This window comes from Eretmochelys imbricata, chromosome 21 (assembly GCF_965152235.1).
Source record: "Eretmochelys imbricata isolate rEreImb1 chromosome 21, rEreImb1.hap1, whole genome shotgun sequence".
In the NCBI taxonomy this organism is placed as follows: Eukaryota; Metazoa; Chordata; order Testudines; family Cheloniidae; genus Eretmochelys; species Eretmochelys imbricata.
In genome coordinates this window covers 4,650,836-4,672,356 of record NC_135592.1, presented here as the reverse complement: position 1 = coordinate 4,672,356, position 21,521 = coordinate 4,650,836, and the positions used below count along the sequence as shown (strand labels likewise).

The 21,521-nt window shown below is 45.0% G+C and overlaps 1 protein-coding gene across 1 annotated transcript in view; it reads right to left on the bottom strand.

Moving 5' to 3' along the window:
* The window catches only part of PLXNA2 (plexin A2), a 283,288-nt gene that overhangs the window by 75,187 nt on the left and 186,580 nt on the right, over positions 1-21,521 (bottom strand). The window contains exons 9-11 of the mRNA XM_077839199.1: positions 15,363-15,563; positions 12,479-12,575; positions 10,105-10,295 (exon numbers count right to left, since the gene is read on the bottom strand). Coding sequence (XP_077695325.1) covers positions 10,105-10,295; positions 12,479-12,575; positions 15,363-15,563 — 489 coding nt within the window. The remainder of the gene's footprint in view (positions 1-10,104; positions 10,296-12,478; positions 12,576-15,362; positions 15,564-21,521) is intronic.

The window sequence follows — 21,521 nt, the reverse complement described above, 5'->3', positions numbered from 1 at the left end:
GCCTCCTCACATATCCACTACCAGCAGTGCAGGAGCCTTCTCCGCAACATCTGCTGCCTTGAATAGCCTCCCTGTATCTTTCTACTCATCTTTCTGTTTCCCGTCTCCTTTCAAATTTCAGCTGAAACTATTTATTTTCTCCCTCACTTATGTTACTTAATTTCTCTCCCTTCACTTCTGCTCCTATTTATTAACAACTCTGAAGCTGTATTATTTAATTTGGCAAAATGTTCTGGGTTGCAACTTGCTATATAGACCATATAATATACAGCTGCATTGTGTTTTAAAATACCTTTTCTCTGCACTGCCTATGTCTCAATTTCTCTCTCTTTGCACTCTGGGCCTTATGACTGAAGGCTTTAATTTATTATCACTGTACAGTCTCTGTTGCACCGCTGCTTTCTGCAACTCATACCACGTAGCATGTCTTGCACCATTTAGCTCTGTAAAGCACCGTGCTTCCAAAGAAGACACTATACAAAAATCAAGTTGTATTGTATTATATTGAACACTGAAAGTCTGGGCTGCTAATGTTTACACATCACCAAAACACAATTCTTGACAGCGTACTTTCCTTACAACTGTAAATTAATTTAAACCCTGTTTATTGCAGTATTTACACTACAGGATCCGTTGATTTATCACACATCCAAAAACCACCCCTGTGGCTTGCCATTTTTTGACCCAACTGCAACTGACAAAACCAGACTGTGTTACCAAACAAAACAACATTTTTTTTTATTTTGATAGTGTCCTGACCTGAAAAATGCCTGAACCAGAATTCCATTCGACCTAGATTTTAGGGGCTGCTAATTGAACAGTTTTGAAATAACTGTGCCAAAGAGCAGCCCCAGGGTTAGGACAGATGCATTCAATTAATTACAGCTGGGGAGATTCAGTCAAAATCACAGAAAGGAGCAAAGTCTTAGAGGTCCAGTTGTTTAGAACTTCGGTGACCTCCTCTGAGCAGAACTGGACCTGGCCTGTGCACTGTACGATGCATTTGCGGCTGCCATGTTGAGACGGCGGCGGCAGCTGGATTTTGGGTTTTTTTTTACATGCAATATTCAGACCCTATACTTATGCGGATGCACAACCCAATTATGCACAGCAAGTCTGACCTGAGGCTGCTGCTGACATCACAGTCTCTTTTGAATTTCAGCGACAGCCAGTCACACTTGGAGGATGCATGAACTGGAGACAGGAGATTCTCGTTAAGAATAATCTCATTTTCTGTTCTGAGATGCAGAAGGAAACAGTTCCCATGTAACAAGACCATCTCATTCTATTTAATACCTCTTCCCATGTGTCTACGTTGTTATACTGTGCTCATCACCATGATATTTTAGGTTTCAGAGTAGCAGCCGTGTTAGTCTTTATTCGCAAAAAGAACAGGAGGACTTGTGGCACCTTAGACACTAACAAATTTATTTGAGCATAAGCTTTCGTGAGCTACAGCTCACTTCATCGGATGCATTCAGTGGACTGTCCGATGAAGTGAGCTGTAGCTCACGAAAGCTTATGCTCAAATAAATTTGTTAGTCTCTAAGATGCCACAAGTACTCCTTTTTTTTCATGATATTTTACTTATCTCTTGCTAAGACAAATCCAGACTGTCACAAGAACATCTGTTATCAATTAAAACGGGATTGGGAGTAAGCACTCCTGGGTTCTGTTCCCAGCTCTGCAACTGCCTCATTGTGTGGCCTGAGCAAGTCACTTCCCCGCTCTCTGCCTCAGTTTCCCCATCTGTAAAATGGGACATTGATGCTGATCCTTTTGTGCAAAGTATACTGAGACTATTAGGTGAAAGTATGATGTTTTGCATTTGCACAGATCCTATCTTCATAAAAGTGCAGAAATATAACCAAAGTGACAGGAGAGATGATATTATAAAGCCTGGGGTAGCTGCACCAGTGCAAACTCCTACTGTACATAGGCAAAGCCGCTGTTCGTACTGGTGCTACTTACTCCAGCTTGGAACCAGGGTAAGCTGCAGCAAAGCAAATCACAGCTTACCCTGTTTGCACTGGTGTGGTGACACTGCGGCTGGAATCAGGGCAAATCCTCAGTGCAGGTCAGTGTGTTCTGCACTATCCAGCCTTCTCCTGGGCAGTTCAGATATTAGAGGTCCGTTACCCCTGTAAGGGGTCAATATTCAAGTTTACTATTTTAAATGGAGTTATCAAGCAGTTCAGTTTAAACACAACACTGGATTAGTTTATAATAAAAAAAATAAAACAAGATGAGAGAGAGTTTAAGTGAGAACAAGTATAAGGTATTAAAGTCAGAAATGGTTAAAAGAGAAATAAAGATAAACCATTTCTGGTAGCTAAAACTTAACAAGTTAGACTTAGTTCAAGGTAAAATCCTTACCACAGATCGCAGCAAAAGGGCTGACCAAATTCTCAGGTCAGGAACTCCCTTAAGTCAGAGGGCTGGTTCCTTTGTCATCTTAGGTGAAAGAGAGATGGGGAGAGAAAGCTTGGGGAGTTTTTGCCCCTCGCTTTTATAGTCCAGTCACCCTTTGAATTGCATTTTCTTGAGGGTTACCCTTGATAAAGTGCCTTCCAGCTGTGAGGACGGAGACATGGAATCTTATGGTGAAAGACGTTCCATGTTGTTTGCTAAAATGCAGATCGACCTGTTCCTGCCCCACTTTGTTGCCAAAGAATGGCCAATTGACCACTGACTGCCAATTAACTTTGATGACACCCCAGTTCACCCCATCCCCAGACTTGTCTGGTAAACACACAGTCGGCATAATTTCAGCTTATGTTCTTAACTCTTAATACAAATTACGCACATACATCACACAAGCATATTGATGATCACTGTGTTATTAGTTTTTAAATGATACCTCACAAGATATATTGTGCACAAAGATTACAATAATGTGTAGGGTGTGAATACAGGGGTGCGCTGGGTCACAGATAGGTATTACTGAACCTATTTTATAGACAGGGAAACTGACACAGCGAGCAGCAGGGATTTATCTAGGGTCACCCCACAAATCAGAGGCAGAGCCAGGACAAGAACCCAGAAGTTTTGACTCCCAGTCACCCCTACATGAACCATCAGACCCCATTCCCCTCTCAGAGCAGGGAACAGAACCCAGGAATCCTGATTCCCAGCTCTCCCGCCCTTACCTACCATTAGAAAGTGTTCCCTCCCCTAAGGTAGAATCCAGTTTCTTTAGCATCATTAATGTTTCCTGTCACCCCAGTTGTATGGTTCACTATTTCCAATGTAAAACAACACAGAACTACAAAAAATAGGGTCTGCGTGTGGGATGGAGACGTGTCTTGCAGCTGATCCTAAGGATGTCCTTGCTAAAGTCAGAGGTGAGCCAGACAGTCCTGCAGTATAAGCGACTATGATACCACGTCACACTCAGCATCAAAGAGACAATGAAAAGGGTAAGAGTCCCAGCCAAGCAAAGAGTGGCAAAAAAATTACCAAAGTGTCATTTACCTTCTTTCTTTTCTTTTTTTGTCCTTTTATTTTTATTATGATGTTCTAAGCTGGCTGGATCCCAGCTGTTGAGCCCAGCAGGTACCCAGCACATAAAGCATCCCTAGCTCCTCATCCCGGCATGATCCCTCCTTGTCTCTGTCTTAGCTGATAGCACATTCAGAACCTAATTGTTATCTCAGCAGAGCAACTCCATTATTCAGCCTGACACTACCCCCCTTTAGTTGTTTGTTGCAGTGATGTTATATTAATGAGGCCTGCAAATAAATGAATAGGAGATCAGAGAGTTGCTTGTTCTCAAGAAAACTGCTTTTTTATTTATTTATCACGGAGGCTGCAGACATTAGGGAAGTTTTATGCTGTTAAAGAAGGGACACTGCTGATGGAAGCAAGGGCATGAACTCAGGTCCTATAAATGGAAGGACTGTATGTTAACTATAATTCATTTCCTTTCGTTTCAGTGACAATATGGTTTCTCCTTGGCATTTACACATCCCCCCGTGATGCTGGGAACCTGGATGCAAGAGCACTGGGTTAGAGTATGAGAACAAGAGTGCTGAACTGACTGGAGAGAAGGAAGCTAACTGCAAACAGGATAAATGGTGAAGAGTCTTTCAGTGGGAATGATCCAAGAGCTTAGTTACACGGGCCAGTATAGGGGGCCAAACTCGGTGCTCTGTTCCACTGGTGCAACCCTGTTGGACCCTACACTAACGGTCTGTCTGTAGGCGCCCCTAAAACTCAGACCCCTGAAAATGGAACACATTGATTTGTCAGCACAAGCAGAACTGTATTGTCTGCTAGTGTCAAGCTCAGAGTCCACTTAGGTCAATCCCCTAAGATTCAAACCTTCCCTGGAGACACCCCTCATGCCTCCGGCTTTGAAGGAGACACACAGGCCGGGTTATGGAGACAACCAATCTGCAATAACCACAGCTAAGCTATACTCTCTTTTTCTTGGACGGAGACCGCCAATATTACTTTCCAAGTTGGACAGCGATAAAATATTCTATGGCAGTGCCCAGCCCACAGCTAGCATGAACGCTGCAGGGATGGAATCTCCAGCTCAGATCCTGGGCAGCTTAGCTGCAAGTTGTTTTGTGGTTTTATTTCTCCTGCCTAACTCAAGGAGAAGAAAATAAGACTTCTTAAATGTTACAACTGTCTGAATCATTTAGTATGAGAGAAACTGCCGGCGGAGCCTATTTTGCTCCTGGCATCTTGTAACCCAGCCTTGTGCAAACAGTACAAATGCTTGTTGGAAAGAAAGTTGTGTTGAAGGGGGAGAGGGGAGAAGTTTATTTATTGTTAAAAGATTATTGAAAAATAAAAAAGGAAACAAAACGCCTCTGAGATAACAGGTCTCTGATCCCATCAGGCTGGAATCATCGGGGTTAGCATCACATGGCATCAGATGGAAGCAAGCAGGCGGTGCTCTCAATTCAATGGCTACATAACCAAGGTGACATTCACCCCTGGGCAAAGGAGCAGCGCGCACAACCTCTGCACCACTTAAGTTCACCTTAAGCCTAAATTTAAGCATATGCTTAAGGGTTTTGCTGAATCAGGATCTAAGTAAACACAAGGGCCTTAAACCATGGTTCAGTGAGAGTTAAGAGCCACAGGGGCCTTGTGCTTTGTGCCCAGAGTGAAATTTGCACAGGGAGTGATCATTGTTGGTGCCTTGAGAGGTTTTTGTTAATTCCCTGTATGCCCTTTTTATTTTAAATTAACAGACACTGCCTGTGGAAATTCTGCTGCCATGCCACCTGAGCCAAGGCTGCTGCAACTTAGAAAGACTTCCAAGCTGGCAGTGCCTCCTGGTTATTAGAAAAACAAGTCAAATGAGCTTGGGGACGTCTAAGTAGCCACACAAGGACATCTCACCCTAAGATCAAGCATGGAGCCCCTTACCTAGGTGATCCAGCTCCGGATCGACCAGTTCTAGATGACCAGAACAGGCCTTCACCCATCAGGGGTAGGTAAGCAGAGTACCGTGCTGCTAGGTGAGGTGCATCTTTTGAGTAAGCCCTTACAAATTAAGGTTCAGTCTATCGAGGCACCTTTAATAAAGCCAGGGCTTTGTCCTTTGCCAATTTCCCCACTCCTCCCACCAATGTGTTTGTACACCAGCTGGTTGCCACAGGGGTGGCTGCATTTCATCGGTGGCAGTGCACATTGTACGGCGCTTTGAGATCAGTGATGCTGAAAAGGCATCATGGAAAAATAATACATTATTCATTCGCCAGTGAAATCAACCCGTCCCTGTAGACTGGGTAAGGTTATAGCACAACTTATTCCCTCACAATATCTGGGGCTCTCATGAGATAACCATTCTGGATTCCTGTCTGTGGACATGAGTATCTAACTCTATGGTGATAACTGGAAGAAGCGTAAGCGCAGACACTGAGTCTGTACTCGTGTGTGCATGTCCATGCATGCACCTGTTGGAGTGGCTGAGCTCCAGCAGAAGGGTGAGCTGGAGGAAAAATTAATGTTCAGAAGTTCAAATGTTAGCTAAGGAGAATATTGCTAGATGAGAGACTTTCACTTGCCCATACTAGAATCTTATGTATTCACTTGACAAGGCCATACTCTGCTCTGCTACACCTGCGTAAACCCTGAGCAGCTCCACTGAAGCCAAAAGCGTGACTCCAGATTTGCAAAGGGAAGAATACAGCCTCTTCTCTCTTTCACTCTGCTGGAAAATGTAGCATTGCCTGAATCCTCCTTTTCTGTTGAGGTTAATGTTTCTCATGATCTTAAACTACAGGGAGTTAGTGAGCTTACATAGAGCTGGAGAAAGCATTAAATAGGAAACCAATGAAAACTTGTCACAATGGGTCAGGAGTCCTGTGGCACTTCAATTTGCCAAGGGTTTCCTTTTCTCTAGGTCGAGCTAACTATGAGCTCAGATGCACCCTGGTGGCTGCTGTCAGGGACAGCCATCAGTGATTCCAAGGGGAATTTTATTACAGCGAAGGTGCTAGGGGAAAAAAGAGTGACTGATGAGCTCCTAACCCGGCTTTTATATAAATCAAGAGACTCTTGGACTGCTCCCTGTTGGGGGAGGCCTAGAACACACTCTCCTGGGGTGGATCTGTCAAAACCAAGCTACAGCCTGTAAAATAATCCGAAACTGAAGTTTGATTTAGGAGAGGCAGTAATCCCTGACTCATTCCACCAAGCTCGGCTGCTTGATTTCTTAACCTGCTGATCTCTTTGCACAATCAGCACCGCCATTATCCTTGCTTTTCTACAGCCCTGCCAACCTAGTACATTTTAGTCTCTAAAAACCAGCAGTGGTGAAACTGTACAAGAGATAGGGATGCAAGATCTTTTCCGTTAAAAGCTGTGATTTGACTGGCTGGAAGGCATCTGGAGGGGGCCACATACCAGGCTCCAACAACAAAGGATGACATGATAGGGCCCAAGTATGAAAATCACCCGTGTTTTCATAAGACAGACAGGGTGGGGAGAGTCAGGGACGGGGGTTACTGAACTTGGGTGCCTAACCAGAGTCTCTGCCAGAGACACAACATCCATGCAGCTATTTTTAGTGCACTAGCTCAAACCCTGCTACCGCAAGTCAGTCTACCCAGGCTGGGAGACTCCCTTCCAGCTGCAGTGTAGACTTACCCACAGAGACCTGAGCACAGGACTGGCAGTTAGGATCTCCCCACCAACTCCCTCTGTGGCCTAGGACCAGTCAAACTCTTTGGGCCACATTCAGCCCTGGGGTGCAACCCCACAAATCTGCCCCAGTGCTTAATGCTTGTTTTCTCCCCTTCCTCTTGGTCAAAGGAGGATAATGATATTTACCCGTCTCACCAGGGGTTGTGACCATTAGCTAACGTCTGTGAAGTGTTCAGCAGAGGAACAGCATCACATAAATGGTAAATATTATTTTGTTTTTAGAAAAGCCCTTGTGTCGGTTTCTTTCTCACAATTTGATGATGATGGAGTGAAATTAATCAGAACCTGACACCTTATAATAATAAGTGTCCTTTCTTGTCAAAAAGTAACAAATTGAAGCATGAACAACAACATTGAGAGCACAAGGAGGGAGTGGAATGATTTAAGGGAGAAGAGACGGAATGAGGAAAGTGAATCTGAGGAACAGCTTCCGAACCATCACAGGTGTTAGTCCGTAGAGTGTCCTCCAAAGGGCAGTAGTGAAAACACTGACTTGTGAGATGCACCCCACATCTACACAGCAAAAGCTGTGCATAGGCGAACCTACACGACACAGCTGCAATAGCTGGATTCAAGCTAACAATAGCAGTGAAGACAGCGCAAGCTTTAAGGCAGGCTATGAGTGGAGGCCATACCCAGGGTGTCTGCTGGGCTTGTACTACCTGCGCTGAAGGCCGTGCCGTGGTGTCCTCACTGCTACTGTTACTCACACTAGCTGGATTCAAGCTAGTTTGGGTAGGCTAGCTTGTGAAAAGCTTCTGCTGTGTCGATATACCCCTAAAATCCTGGGATCAGAGAGAAAGCACCGCAGAATAGACTCTAGGGAACTAGTATCCTGCAGGATTCATAAGAGGAGACGCCATGATTTCAGTCAGGTGCTGATGTACCTGCACCCATGCAAACCCTCAGTATAGACAGGCAACGGGTACTTGCCCTGGGGCAGCTTACTCCTAGTTAAAACCAGGCTAAGCTGCACGGTTACAAATGGCTGCTTGTAGCAGCTTGCCTTGTTTACATCAAGGGTTTGCACTGATGGCAGTAATGGCCAGAGCAGTAACCTCCCCTTCTAACTTCTATGAGTCTGTGAAAGAGGATCTCACATTTTAATTTGCTAGTAAGTTGAACCCAGCTCTGCAGACTAAACAGATATGCTTAGCCATCCATTTAATGAGAACATAAGAACATCCACACTGGGTCAGACCCAAGGTCCATCTAGTCCAGTGTCCTGTCTTCCGACAGTGGCCAATGCCTGGTGCCCCAGAGGGAATGAACAGAACAGGGAATCATCAAGTGATCCATCCCCTGTCGCCCATTCCCAGCTTCTGGCAAACAGAGGCTAGGGTCACCCTCCCTGCCCATCCTGGCTAACAGCCATTGATGGACCGATCCTCCATGAATGTATTTAGTTCTTTTTTGAGCGCTGTTATAGACTTGGCCTTCACAACATTCTCTAGCAAAGAGTTCCACAGGTTGACAGTGCGTTGTGTGAAGAAACACTTCCTTTTGTTTGTTTTAAACCTGCTGCCTAGTAATTTCATTTGGCGGCCCCTAGTTCTTCTGTAATGAGAAGAAGTCAATAACACTTCCTTATTTACTTTCTCCACACCAGTCATGATTTTATAGACCTCTATCATATTCTCCCCTTAGTTGTCTCTTTTCCAAGCTGAAAAGTCCCAGTCTTATTAATCTCTCCTCATACGGAAGCTGTTCCATGCCTCTAATCATTTTTGTTGCCCTTTTCTGAACCTTTTCTAATTCCAATTTTTATATATTTTGAGATGGGGTGACCACACCTACATGCAATATTCAAGATGTGGGCGTACCATGGATTTATACACAGGCAATACAATTTCCATTCTAACCACTGAAATACACAAATACATGGCATTGTTCTATGAAGATCTGTATCAAAATTTAAACCCTGAGGGTTCAAGGCCTGATCCACACATAGAACTTGCACACCTAGATGTTCTAATGGTCCCCTCTAGCCTTAAACTCTATGATTCTAGGACAATGATTTATTTAAAGTAGTGCAAACCCCCTGTGTGAACAAACTTATTTTGGTGTTAACCAGACTAATATTGGTTTAGCTTAAGGCCACTATGAACAGCTCTCTGCTAAATGGAAAATAAGCCACTCAAACCATAATAATGAATTTGCAGGGTTTAACTAAACCTATTTAAAAACTGATTCAGGTTAAACTGGTGCAGCTTGTGTGTAGACAAGGCCTGCATTAAATTGGTGCAAGTTTGTGCGCTGAGAAGGCCTGATTGTCCCTTGTGCAGCCATTCTGATTTGGTAACATTTTATGACCTCTTTACACGCATTTTGCACAGGGGCAAATGGCAACACATAGTGCAGGGCAATGGAGAATTAGACCCTAAATTTGTATTAGAAACCAGCAAAGCAAGAAATCAAAGGCTTCCTAGACTCAACACTCTGATCTGGCCCCGAGAGCTACCACCAACAGTACAAGCATCACCCCAACAACTGCTTTACAGTTAATAATTCCTCCAGGAGACACCTCATATACGGTCTTAACTCCCTCGCAGGTGTGTAATCCAGAGAAGTCAATTATAGACTAATTACCTCCCTGGTTTAATTAGTATCCAAGGAGCAGGGCATAGTGGGCACCCCAGTGCTGAGGGCACATCCAGACAATGACAGAGGGAGTGGTCAGCAGCGAGGGTGTAACCCCTGGTCACATGCTAAGGAAGCAACACATTCATTCTGCGGGAAGCACTGGAGTGTGTTATTCATTCTTCTTCAGTGCAGAATGGAGGATATCTTGTATCTGGGCCAGAAGGGACGCAGCCAGGAACAGACACAAATCAGTCTGGCATTTCAAGCATGATGAGGTTAAACAGAATGGGCCAGGGACAACAGCTAGGCGGACGATAGATAGGCGGATTCGCTGTGGCTGGATTCTCTTACCTCTGTGATGCGGGGATTGGAGCACTTGACGTTCCTGCTGGACCAGTCGAGCCAAGGGTGAATGGGGGAAGTGCAGTGCTGCCGGAGGGTGCACTTGGCCTCTCCACTGCACCAGCCGCATTCAAACTTCTGATCTGCTTTCAGGCACAGGCCGCAGCTCTCCCGCTGGGCTGCGCATTTGTACAGGTGAACTGTGGAGAAGGGAGAGGCGTGGACTGAGCACTGATCTGGAGATTAAATCTTCAGGACCAAAAGAGCTACATCTGCTTATAGTATCGGTAGAGATGAAGACAGCCCAAAATCCCCCTTGACTGATGAAGAGAAGAGACAACCTCATCGGGCAGTGGTGGAGATGCTTGAAAAAGATGTGTGTGTGTCGGGGGGGGAATAGGCGCTGAAAGGTTGCTGACTGATATATCTGCCTTGTACCTAAATGGCTGTAAATATTCTGCACAGCTCGTGGGGTAGCGTCCCACACATTTGTTTTTGAACTAGCTGATCGGTCCCTGCCTCTCGCTCTCTAACTCAGCTGTTTCTGACCGCCCTGACCACCGCAGACGCCCAGGTGACTAGCACCAGCTGGGACATAAGCAGCACTGTTGCAAAGCTGGACAGCACAGTTGGAGAACCACAGGGAACGTTCGTCAGGCCCATCAGAGCCACGCACGGTTTTGTTGGCAATGGAGCTCTTAAGCCTTCTCATTCCCACTTATCCTTTTTCCAGATGTTCTTAGACATTATTGCGCCGATGCTTGCTTTGGAAGGCAGCTTTGAAAACTTCTTTGTTTAGTTTACTCCATTGACCTAAACCAAGAAAGAGCTCATTGAAACAATGTCTCCATTTCCAGGGAGCTTGGCAGGGTCTCCAACAGGACTCCAATGTATCAGGTTCCTCCGAAAATTTCAAAGCATTCAAAAGCAAAATATAGCTCCTACACGGACAAACAGGAACCTGTTAAATTGATGTCCCTGATTCAGCAAAATGGGACTATTAACAGGTATTCTTTTCAGGGGGCTCATCTACTGCTTTCAGTCTATTTTGCTCTGCAATACACTAGATTTTGTCACACAGCCATTTATTCTGGTACCAGCTCTATTTTCCTATGGCATTCCTCCTATAGCTGGAAGTATAACAGGTTTCTTTCTTTATCAGGGCTTGGCTGCACCGGCTTGTTTCAGAGCAGGGCAAATGTAGATTTTCTACAGGCCAGATCTTTTAACAGGTCTTTTATAAAAGGAGTGTTGTGGCATCCAGAAGCAAAGTCCACATAATGAAATGCAGTATCCATATGGACTACTGCTACATATAAGAAGTTACTGAGCATATAATAAGAGGTACATAAAAAGCGCACACATGAATTTTCACAGGATCGGAGGTTTTAGACCTAATATCCTGGTTAAATCTACTTCCCTAAAATTATCACAGGCAATTGCGTTTGAGTGGTGGGCAAGTGGTATTCCCATGTACAACTTGTAAAACACTTGGGGATCCTACAGGGTGAAGGATGCTATATAAATACAGAGCTGTACGGAGACCCAAGCTTGCTTGGGCCAAAGAGACTGAGCTACCCTTATTTTTAGAGGTGATGCCGCTAGGTTAGGGTTGATATGCCTTGGTAAGTCAGTGTATCAAGAGAAACTTGGACTGCTGCTGCCCATGTTGTGTGGAGAGACAGAGGGGCTTGCAGTCTGTGGGGCTGTCAAACTAGCATATTTCTGGAGAATTAAATATACTTAATTGAAAATAAAATCCAAAGGTGAAGTTGTTGCTGTTGCAGATTTCTAGTCACTTATTATTTACGCTGATTGCAAATTATTCTCTCTCCCTGCACTCCTATGCCTGTTAAGTTCATGCACCATTCCCCTTGTTGAACTATGCAGCACTACTGTACAAGTGTGTCCCTCTGGGATTCCCAGATTTCAGTGCCAAACCTGAAAACCTTTGCCACAACCCTGTGGATGCGAGTGCAGGAGGAGGTCATACTGACCGGTGACAGAGGGGTCTGAGGCAGCCGCATGTGGCAGAGATGTCTCTGAGCTGGCTGCTGGTCAATGTGTTTAGTAAAGGCTTCCTTTTTGCAGTGCATAGGCTGCTTTTACTAAGGGCCAATTCTGTAATGCTGAGGTTCTGGGCCATGGCTAACTGCGGGCTGGAAATCTGGGCAGAGTTCACACTGGGATCAGAATGGTGCTGGGTACAACGGTGGTGTAACTTGGCTGTGACTAACAGAGTTCTAGCCCAGTCTTCCTGTGAATAGAAATTTCTTTTTCTAAAAATGGGCTTGACCACACACTCCCCCAAGCCCTTATCAGGTCCCCTCCACCTCATGACCCAAGGATAAGACCCTGCAGCAGTAAGCCGAGCACCCATTACCTTTCAAATCCTCTGGGTTGTCAATAATGAAGTTTCCATTCCACACCACAGCAAAATCCACTGCTAAGTTGCTTATGTCCATCCCGTCATAGAGATACTAAGGAAAAAGATAAAGAAACACGTTTAGGGGATGTGGTCGGGAGGATGCGTCAGGAAGAGATACCATGAAGGAAATTTTTTTTTTTTTAATAACCATGACAACTTTTTGCTTAAAACACATGTGATGATGTCTGAGTGACCAACAATTCTAACTCTCAGCTCTAGGATCCTGCTTTGAGTCCACACAGTGAGACTCATTTCTCCTTGCCAGGGAAAGATAATTAAAATGAGTTGATGGATCCTGCAAAAGGTAATAGATTAATTATCCCAGACACACTGGTTTTTCTCATAAATACAGCCCCACTATTTAATGAGACCAGACTGAGGCTCTACACAGTGGCACTTCTGCCCAGGAGACAGATTGGGCCAACTTTCCGTCTAACCACCACACTCCCTCAATGGAATCAGGAATGTACAAATGTGCTGCAAAGATCTGACAACTTACTACAGAAATATTTCAGTCAATGTGCTCTATTCAGGGTGGAGAGGAGCTTTCTAAGTCACCAGCTCAAATCCAGATGAGGGTAGCACGGACTGGAATTCCTGACTCTCTGACGGATGCCCAGGGGCCATACAGATGAGTTTGGAGGTCTCAGACCATTCTCCTAGTGGACACTTCACAAGTGCCATAATCATAATTAGCACATATTGGGCCCTATGCTGGCAGTCTTTGCAGATAAACCAGTGAGTCCAATTATCCAACAAGGAAAATGTGGATGGGACTGTAAAAAGCAAGCATATTAAAGAAACTCCACCAAAACACTTGACTATGTAGTGTTCCCCCCGCACAGATAATTTATCCACATCTGTTCCACATCAGCCCTCATGCTGTCAAGCATGATGTGACCGGAATGGAATAAGTACAGGAGCAGACTCACGAGGTCCAGAGTTCTAATCCCCACTCTGACACTAGATCACTGTGTAGTCTTGGGCAAGTCACTTGTCGACACACAGAAGTTGCACTGGTTTAATGTAGATCTACTTATACTGGTTTAGCGTGCCCATATACATTTACCAGTGTGAGCTAAATGACACAAGCCTGGATTACACAGATATCAAAGTGGCCTCACCCACATAGAGTTGCTCGGGCTTAACTAAATCATTATAAAACCACACCTTTAATTATATTGGTACAACTCTGTGTGCAGACTAGGCCTTAACCGTCTGCCATTTGTATAAAAGGATAATAGGATCTCCCTAAAGCAGGGCTGCTCTGAGTATTTGTTAGGTAATGTTTATAAATCACTTCGGATAGGAAAAGGGCTATTTAGTATTATTACATTTATTATCTACCCCGCTATGGGGCCTATAGAGAGCTAGTGAGGCACAAATATCCAGGGAAATTTAAGACAATTCAGAACCTCATTAATAAGTTCTGAGTATCTGCATGGATTGTTAAAGTAGATCCTGAATTTTCTGGTTCCACCATCTAGAACCAAGCAACTGTAGCTATCTGTCCATGCACCTTTCTAAAACCCACACTGATACAGGAGATCAGAGACCCAAACTCCTTCACCCGGCCCTTTTTCCATTTGTAGGCTAGTGTCTTCTGCAAACAAACACAGAGGTCCTTCCTCTGCAGTTTGGAGAATGGCCTTTGTGAAGAGCTGAGATCTGCATTGTGCTGTGAATGCAGCAGAACCTGTGTTTTGTTCTCTACCATGTGCAAGGAAGACTGCAAGAAGTTAGAGCCTTCTCTCTAAGAAGTACGATGATATTCTCTGTTAATGGCTCCAATGGCATTCGTACAGCTTGAGAAGTTGCTGTAGAATCTCTTGGGCTTTACTTTCATGGGCTGTGCCACGCTGTCACAATGCAGACCAAGCTGCAGTCGTCCCCTGTGCGCACGTCTTTAGTGGTTTATTCAGAGAATTTGTATCACTCTGCGGTGCCACGTCTGCTCCCCCAGCTGAGTCCCATTCCCCTCTTTCCTGGCATCACACATTCCATTAAGCTGCTGAGACCTGGAATTTGACAGCTCTCTGATAAGAGGCCAATAATTCTCTCTCTCTCCTGCAGGAATTAGCTTGCCTTAACACCTTTGTTGTATTCTTCCCCCGACCTGTCCCTGCCCCGCCTTCACTGACCCCCGACAGTCACTGACAGGAGCTGGCAGATAAAGGAACTTCACCCAGCCAGTATTATAATTAAACAACTCAGATGCCTACAGCAGATTCCCATCTGAAACTCAGGATTAGTTTAACCCCTGGATTTTTTTATTCTTTCTATCTCCCCATTCCCATTTTCCTTTCATCTTTTCCTCTTCTAGTTAAATTTGCCTCACTCACAGTGTCTCCTCGTTGATGTCAACATTGGGGTGATGGCTATGTTAGAGCTGGGATGGCTGGTTTAAATAAAATAAAGAGGCATCTCTGATATTGATAAGTGGAAGTATTGCCTAGTGGTTAGAACACAGTGATGGGAGCCGGGAACAACTCCTGATTCTAGGCCCAAGTCTAACACTGACTTCCTCTGTGGCCTTGGGCAAGTTATGTAACCTAACTTAGTTCCCCCATCTGGAAGTAAAGACAACAAAACTTACCTGCCTCACAGCATGTGGAAGGGTTAGTTAATGGTGCGAATTCACCTCAGGAGTAGGCTCTGCAGCTCCCGGATAACCTCAGCCATTCAACTCTAAAGCTTCTGCATTCCAGGACTCACTTGCAGCATGGCTGCTGGGCCCCCTTCGTCCTGCCCCTCTCCCATCACTGCAGCCGCTCCCCTCTCTCATTCCAACAATTCCTTCCCTTCTCCCACTTCACTCCCCGCAGCACCAGCCCCTTACCGAGCTGTTCTGGCACTGGACACTGGAGCTGTTGAAGCGCAGAGCTGGCACACGATGAATAACTCCTTGAATGCTGAGGACACATTCATACCCACGCTGGCCAGACTGGGGCTGGGGCAGGTTTCTGGCTTTCAGTGTGATGGGCTTCACCTCCCCCACTGGGATCAGAATCTCTTCCGTGGGAAACAGCTGTGGGCAGTCCTGGGAGGAGAAAACATGGAGACATAGGTGCTCCAGTTACTAGGGGGCCACTTACCTTTATATAAAGTCAGGTCTGAACACACCTGAACTCTAGGCATTTGGGACATTAACCTGGATCTAGATTGGATGGCTGTTTACCAGGAAGGGCAGCCAAACACCCCGCACTTAGAGTCAGCATGCACCCCAGTGTATTCGATCACAGATAATTCTCTTTGCACTCCTCAATCTGCCCGCAAGACAGAAGATTAAGTGCAGGGAAAAATAACCTTCAGCAATATTTTCTGCGCAGGATATTTTCATTGCAGCCACACAAGAGGGGATGTTATTATTCAGGAAATATACTGAAGCATCATTGTTCCTCCTGGCTTGCTGTGGGTTATGCATTTTATCTCCGGAGATGCAAACCCCAAGAGTACCCCCCACTCCACTCTTCCCCCACAAGCTAGAGGCAATGCATTATCAATTGCTTCAGGTCCACAATACCATCGAAGCCCGGTTTTACTGGGAGGTGGATTGGATCCTCCTAACTACACACTGAACACTCATTCTAGGTTTCATTTTTAATCAGGTTTCATTCCTGGGATGCACATCAGTGTCTGTTGCTTCAAAAACAGACTGATCGGTGGGATAGGTATAGGATATGCTTCCCTTTTGCGACCAGGTGCCACTTCTTTCTGTGTTTTATTTTAGCAAAATTATTTCAATATCCTATTAATTTCACAATCTGCAGCCCCAACCTCACAAACCTATTTCCCTCTTCTCTGTTACCCTACCCCATCATCCAAAACCTCTGGCTAGTCTCCAACTGCCCAGCTGGACCTATATGCAGAAACAGAGATGAGAGGGAAATGGTTTTCTTGACCCATGAACATTTTTGAGATTTCAAATATGTTCCCATTCTGCATCTGGACAAAACACAGACCTTTCAAAAGTTTCCACAAAAAAACAGAGAGAGAGGGAGAGATTCACCCCTCCCAATATAGCCTATAGCCTGGTGGTTAAGGCACTGAGCTGGGATGTGGGAAAGCCAGGTCCAAGCCCTAATCACTGGACTAAAGGTTATTCTGGGGCGGGATCTTAATTCTCTCGTTTTGACTAGAAAGCCCATCCTGGGCCCAAGAAACCTTTCCAACCAGAGTTTCATCGACACCAATCCTTACCTGCAAAAAGTTTTTGTTTTGATTAATTGACATTTTCCAGTGAAAACTCCATGTATTGACAAATTTCCAACTAGCTCTCTGCAGAAAGCCGAAGGTGTCACCAGTACTGATCCTCTCTTAGCTCAGTGATGCATGAGTGGGACTTCTGCCACCTGCAACTGGGCCCAGAAGGAAGCTGAAGGGCTGAGGTGCTGCTCCTGTATGTGAAGCCGCACCTTCCGCTCCCATCCACACTGATGGGAAGACAGAGGTGTCCAAACGCTCAGAGCTTTGGTTAAAATAAGCACCCTGAAGTTTAGGGCTGGGATTTTCAAGTAGACCCAAGGAAATTAGCACCCAAATCCCAATGAATTTAAATGGGAGATGGACACTTAACTCCCTTAGGCTCTTTAGAAAATCCCACACTAGATGCTTCTATGAACTCATCTTGAGTCTGCAAAACTGGATCCCATCTCTAGAAACTGGTACAGACTGGGTAACTGTCCTGAAAGCCCTTCAGCAAATGCTAGCTGTAAAATAGATACCTGATTCAAAAAGGGTCCAATTCTGCAATGCTTCCTCGCATGGCATTCCCGCTGAGCTCAGTGGCTATTCTGCGCGCTGAGAGCTAATGCATGTAGGATGGGGCCCTCGCTGAGGGGGAAATGAGGAAACAAAATCAGGTTGCTCTATGCATAGCAATCCAAGTTTACACCGGTATGTGAGGGGAGTGAGTGGAAAGGCTGCACTCTTACAGTGGATGCTCCAAAGCTCTCAGCGTACTGTACAGACAGCAAAACTGCCCACAGGTATTTGCAGCTACATCCACAGATCTGTTGCAATCGTTCACTGGAGATATCTCACCATGCCAGATATAAAGCAAAGCTAGCTAAGGAGATGTCAGCTCTCTAAAAGGATGATCTTTGATGTCACTGGAAGCCAGGATGCTAACTCCCCTTCTTCCTCGCAATATCCTTTAGGCCTCAGGAACTTAAACCCCTAACTCTTCTGGAAATGGTCCCTTTAGACTTCCTAGAGTTTTTCAGATTAAGCCCGGAAACAGCAAACCTGGCCTGTCATCCTTCAAAATCCTTCTGTTTCATAAAGGAAACCTATGATCCTGACAGCAGGAGGGAAGGTGTTTCTCTGTGGCGGCTAAGTGATTCAAGCCAACGGACAGCACAAGCATTTCTCGATCCAGGTTCAAGATTCTGTTCACCTTCGGGATGGAATCTGGAGCTGTGTCAAGAATAAAACTCTCCTAGTCAAATGCAAATGGTCAGACTGTTATAGACAAAGCCCTAAAGCACCATCCTCCTGCCAGGTCAAAGTTACAGCAATTAGAAAGGAAACCAAGAAACCAGAGGGGACTCACAGAGTGGGAAGGGGGCTGCTCAGCTGCAGCCCACAGGGTTGGAGAGGGACTACACAGAAATTCCACTGCAGGCCTTTCCTGCTGCAGTCTGGAGAAACACACATGGAATTGAAAAGGACAGAGCAGGGAATGGGCTCTTTTCACCAAAGGAACCGGCAGCCTGTCTCCTCAAGAGCTAACAGACTATGACAGATTCTGGGGAAGAGCCTAATATGGCCTGGGATTTAGAAATGGGCCCCCACTGTCTTGTATCAAAGAGTAAGGGAAATGGGTTCCTCTCCTGGAATGACAGAGATGAGGACTTCCTAACAGCTACCCAGAGAGTGGGAAATGACCCTGGATGCAGCACCACACAGCCAGGGCCAAACAGAGAGGCAGTCTCCACTGTCATTGAGTTTAATGCCCGTTGGTAGGGAGGTAATGAACTCCTTCCTGAGCTGCAAAGGCTTCCAATACTGACCAGAGATCCGGACAATGAGAGGACTCAAATGAAGACAGACTTGAATTCTGGATCATTTCACAATCAAAGTAAGCTTTGGGGGTCCTCAGCTTGAGCCGGGAGAAGTGAAAGTTATTTAATCTTTGAAACATGCTGGCTTTATGAAGCTGGAAACATTTTATTAAATTTTCCATCAAAAACCAGACAAAAATATTTTCTGGGCATTTGCATTAAATGAGCCAACAAAAAATCAAAATGCCACCAGGTCAAAAATTGTGAGTTTGGGAAAAGTGGCAGGAAAAGGTGATAGCCTCTGTTTAAGCACACGGCTGGTAGTCAAAGAAGTCCTCAGTTCTGTTCCCATCTCCTGTCCCTGCCTGGCCAGAATAGCATTATTTAACATGTGTATTGTGGTAGAACCTGGAGGTCCCTAGTCAGGGACCCGTTGTGCTAGCCGCTGGACATACACACAATGACAAGACAGCCCAGGCCTCAAAGGGCTTCCAATGAAAGTGTCTGACGAGAGACAACAGGTGATTACAACAAACAGATGAAAGTAACTAACAAAACTTCACACTTCTGGGCACCTAGAGATGTAGTTAAATAATTTAAATATGCAGGATATCACTGTACAAACAACATTTAGTAGTAAATATCATTACCCTCATTCTACAGATGGGCAAACAGACTCCATCAGGTGAAGTGATTCACACAAGGGAATATAAAACCAGGATTAAAAGCTAGGTCTCTAAATGCCGAGGCAGAATTACCTACAGTATTTACATGCGCCCTACTACTGCAATACCTGAGCAACTCTCAATCTTCAAAGTATTTGTCCTCACAATCTCCCTATGAAGCACTGATGGAGGACTGACGCCCAGGAACACCTAAGTGACTTGTTCTGTGTCACACAGGAAGTCTGTGTCACAGCAGGGCCCTGACCCAATGTGTCTGAGTGCCAGGCTAGTGCTTTAACCATTGGACCACTCTTTCTATCAATTAAACTAACTCAAGAGCTGTCACCACCAGGATCCGGCTCTTTCCATCTATGCAAGTCTCATTAGCAACCATTAGGCAGACTGAATGAATACCCTGCCCAGCTCAAAGGGATACTGACAGGATCTCATCTCTCCACTGACTCAGGCATGTTGTAAATGAGAAACAGACGCTGGCCAGTATGGGAGAGCCAGTAGCTTAAGCTACTGCCTCGTAAACTCTTTTTTCAATGGCACTTTTCCCTATATATCTTTTATTTTATTTCTAACAGGCCTTCCACGGATTAACAGCCAAGAGTGATTTTAAACTCCAGCAGAGGGGAAGATGGCCATTCTGGGCGGGGGGGAAGAATGACCATTCCTCTGAAGTAGTGACTTTAGAAGCTGGAAGGGAATGCTAACTGTTTTAAGCATCAACTCTGACAAACCTAATACTTGGGTATCACAAGTTCAAATCACAGCAGGGCTGATTCAACATTTATATTGCTAAGAATCCTGCTGCAAGGGCTCTCTGAAGAGCTTGTGCAATTGTCTAAGACAGGGCTTTTCCCCAATGTCCTTGAACAAAAGTTCCTTCCTTGTCCTCTCTGTTGTGCATTATTAAGCAGAAGCCACCCTCCACCACAGAGATGACTGCATTTCAATGGGTCTGTATTTAGCTGGAAAGGGGACCAATACCTAGTCTGGGCCTCTAACTCCTCTAGATCTCTTTGACAAGCCCTGCTTTGGAATCCCTTGCGATGAAAGGTGCTCCGGAACTGTCAAGTATTTATTTTTATTGTTGTTATAAATGTCACCCCCCACCCACCCCCCGACAACCAAAACAAAACAACCTTTAACTGTGTCGCTGCAGGAGAATCTCAATATTTAGCCCTGAAAAAATGAGTATGTTATGGACCATTATCCTTCTTGGCAACAATCATTCACTAGACAAGCTGAGTGTTGAAGAAATTCTTTTTTCCTATAAAGGAGAAAAAAAACAGAACTCACATTTTTCATATGATATTGGAGAGCTGAAATTGCTGGTAGCAAAAAATTTTCTACCATCATTAGAGGCAAGTAGGACATAATGGATTTTTTCTTTTAGCAAGGGTTTCACTAGAAGAAAAATGTCACATTGGGATACCGGGGAAAATAAAGAGTCAGTCAGACTACGTGTGCACTCTTCTCAGGGGACAAGGGAAAAAGTGCAGCCCCTATATGTTGTTTGACAGCTACAGTGATTGTATTAATAAGGGGACAAAGTTTGGAATGGAGGGATATTTACAGAGATTCCACATTACCAACAGAACAGGCACTTGTGGGGACCACATCGCTGCTGGCCATTTTTACTGAATTTATCAGATTGAAGCTACAAAACCTGCAGGGGCTCGGGGAGGGTGCTGAGTTTGCTCAGAAGTTGCATACATTACTGAAAGCACCATGGGGGCCCCTCCATTCCCTGTTTGTGCCAGTTCCAATCGCAATTCTCTGCTTTGCTTTCAGTTCTTTTTAAAAAAATTGTCACAGCAATAATGCACAAGGTCATCTGTGCACACATGCATTTGCGTAGCCTATGGACGTGGTGGAGCATATAGGTACGTGTCACCTGCGCGTGTGTTTGTATGCTGTGTATACATGACTGGGTATCCAGGGATGTGTAGCTGTTTTTGTGCAGGTACGTAGATTTATATACAGTGCGTGTGCCTGTCCATATACAGTCTCTCCTAACTTATCCATTATGAGTGAGTTTTTAATCACAGTTATTTAGTTTCGGATACATTGCACACCGTATGAACACCTTTTCTATTGTTAATCAACTTCAGATTTTTATCAGTGTTTTCCAGAAATTTCATGAGGAGGGGTTCATGCACGCCCATTCACATGCACACCGCTGCCCTCTACTGGTTGGAATAAAAAAAGCACAACCGGCACAAGCCCTGTACAGCTAATGGAGATGGTCCTTTAACTCAAATGGCAGGTGTCCGTGCTGCTGCTGCTGAGTTTTATCACTGCAGCCACTATGAAGTT